The 2,500-nt window shown below is 41.0% G+C and overlaps 2 protein-coding genes across 5 annotated transcripts in view; one reads left to right on the top strand and one right to left on the bottom strand.

The window, feature by feature from the left end:
* The window catches only part of lrrc18a (leucine rich repeat containing 18a), an 8,303-nt gene extending 7,804 nt beyond the window's left edge, over nucleotides 1–499 (bottom strand). For 2 of the 3 annotated variants that reach the window (XM_063191360.1, XM_063191358.1), the window contains exon 1: nucleotides 374–499. The gene's annotated coding sequence lies outside the window, so the exon portion shown is untranslated. Of the gene's footprint in view, nucleotides 1–64; nucleotides 112–373 lie in introns of all 3 variants that reach the window. The other variant, XM_063191359.1, reaches the window with a different exon arrangement.
* The window catches only part of wdfy4 (WDFY family member 4), a 113,026-nt gene that overhangs the window by 87,106 nt on the left and 23,420 nt on the right, over nucleotides 1–2,500 (top strand). For both annotated transcript variants that reach the window (XM_063191356.1, XM_063191357.1), the window contains 2 exons: nucleotides 1,990–2,032; nucleotides 2,364–2,483. In XM_063191356.1, the coding sequence (XP_063047426.1) occupies nucleotides 1,990–2,032; nucleotides 2,364–2,483 (163 nt within the window). The remainder of the gene's footprint in view (nucleotides 1–1,989; nucleotides 2,033–2,363; nucleotides 2,484–2,500) is intronic.

Here is a 2,500-nt window from a genome sequence, read left to right on the forward strand (position 1 = left end):
GTTGTTGTTTGTTGGTATCAGTACCCAGCCACAATACTAAAAAGGTTGTCCTATGTATCATCACCTTTTGAGATGTGGATGTGCATTCTGGACTTCAAACTGCGGAACCTACTGTAGAAGTGAAGTGTCTGTCAGTGTCTTTCTCTGAAGTCTGTCAAAACGTTATCGATCTAAAGAAGTCCAGTTGCCTTGGCCTAAAACTTGATTATTTTGAGTAAAATGGCCAACTGTATGAATGAGATTCTTCACAGTCATTCAGTATCCAGTCTTGTTTATGTAGAGGTAGTATAGTTAGGTCTATGTATAGTTTATGTTTAGTTATGTTCACTGACACACAGACAGACACAACATGATATTCTCTGGTCATTCTTACCTCCAGCAGCTGTAGCTGTAGTGTCACTTTCCTCCAGTTGTTGTAAGAGAGAATGGCCAAGTGAGAGGAAGCCTATGTGTGTGTTCTGACACCTTAACTGCTGTCCTTCACTATGACTGGGAGTTTAGAATCCTCAGTGTTCCGTTACCAGGCAACCAACAATGCAGCCCTGATGATGTCACTGGCTGGCTAAACATTCTACACTGAAGGCCTAGTAGAACATAACATGCTCTCTCTCTCTCTCTCTTTCTCTCTCTCTCTCTCTCTCTCTCTCTCTCTCTCTCTCTCGCTCTCTCTCTTGCTCTCTCTCTCTCTCTCTCTTGTGCTTTCGCACACACAGGCATGCAGGCACGCACACACACACACACACACACACACACACAAACTGATCTATCACTGTCTCTTGCTTTCTCTGTCTCACACAGACACAGTGTCATGGTTGTCAATCACTCCGTAGTCTGGTCCAGTCTCCGTGGTAACTCTGTGGGCCAGAGAGGCTTTCCTTTCCCCAGGATCCTAGTGCCCACTCTTTCATGACATGCCATTGTGAGCCATTGTGTCAGAGATTACAGAAATTATAGAACATAGAACGTTTTTTAGGGAGTAGATAACTAACCAAAGGCAGATGAAATAAAGTTATTTTTAATTTATTTTTAAAACATAACACTGTTGGCAGTTAGCTGCTTCCAGCATTTGGCAGTATAATGGCTAAATGGCATTTCACCCTGTCTCAATTTTACCCACAACTAGTAGAAGAGACTCTGAAGACCTAAGACATCTTTTAGGATGATATTGCTCCAGCATATATGAAATATATTTAGGGCTAGGTAGAGCTGGGCAATATGACGATATATAGATCGTTATCGTGATAGAAAAGTGTATATCGTGCCCTTTCTCCTCTATCATTTATATCGTGATGAACTAACTTTATTAATTTTACACAATTTAATATTATTTAATTACATCTCATGTTGTCACTACAAACGTTTTAAGTTCATATAAGTGTAAAAATAAGAATAAAAAGATTAATTTTAAAGAAAAGTGGTTTTGCGACACGACAAACTACCTGAAAACCTACATAATTGTGCTATATCGTGATATATATCGTTATCGTGATATAAAGTAATCCATATCGTGATATAGTTTTTATTTCCATATCGCCCAGCCCTAGGGCTAGGCCATTGAGTGACTTGCAGACAATCAGAAGAGTTTGAAACTCAATTCTAAATGTTAAAATACCATTTATGGCTTATAGCTGACAAACTCTACATAGTTCTCCCGCCAGGGGTGGAGGAGGGTTTTCAGATGACTTTGTCCCGGGCCCAGCCAAAGCTGTAAGCAGCCCTGGTCCCAAGCTCTGGAATGAACACACAAGCCTGGCTCCCATCTTGAAATCAAATTGTAGTAAAGTTTGATTTCAACACGCATGATAAACAGCAGACGACCATAATTATGGCCTTTTCATTTGCTGTTTTATTTCCTGGCTCATACAGTACTTGTGTCGTTGTTTTTAAATTGCAAAAAAGAATAATTGAGAGTTGGGTTTACTTGACTTGGCTGTACTGTAGTTCTGCTGAATTCAGTTGTGTTGACTTGAGTTTTTGTGTGTTTTGCAGGAGAACAGGTGGTGTGGACAAGAATGTTCTCTTCAGATGGCAGGTAATCACACACACACACACACACACACACACACACACACACACACACACACACACACACACACACACACACACACACACACACACACACACACACACACACACACACACACACACACACACACACACACACACACACATAATCACAGAGATATGGATGTAAACATACTGCATATTCATTTTTTATAACTTATTTATTTGTAGCTATCTTTTTTATCTTTTTATGTACAAACAAGTGAACAGCATCGATGCTGTTGACATTTTCTGTGTTTTTCTGTGTGTGCGCGTGTGCCTGTGTGCATGTGTGTGTGCATGTGTGTGTGTGTGTATAGAGGGGCGAGATGAGTAATTTTGAGTACCTGATGCACCTCAACACTCTGGCCGGACGAACGTACAACGACCTCATGCAATACCCCATCTTCCCATGGGTACTGGCCAACTACACCTCAGAGGTACCTGTGTGCGTGTG

Source organism: Engraulis encrasicolus, chromosome 24 (assembly GCF_034702125.1).
Source record: "Engraulis encrasicolus isolate BLACKSEA-1 chromosome 24, IST_EnEncr_1.0, whole genome shotgun sequence".
In the NCBI taxonomy this organism is placed as follows: domain Eukaryota; kingdom Metazoa; phylum Chordata; class Actinopteri; order Clupeiformes; family Engraulidae; genus Engraulis; species Engraulis encrasicolus.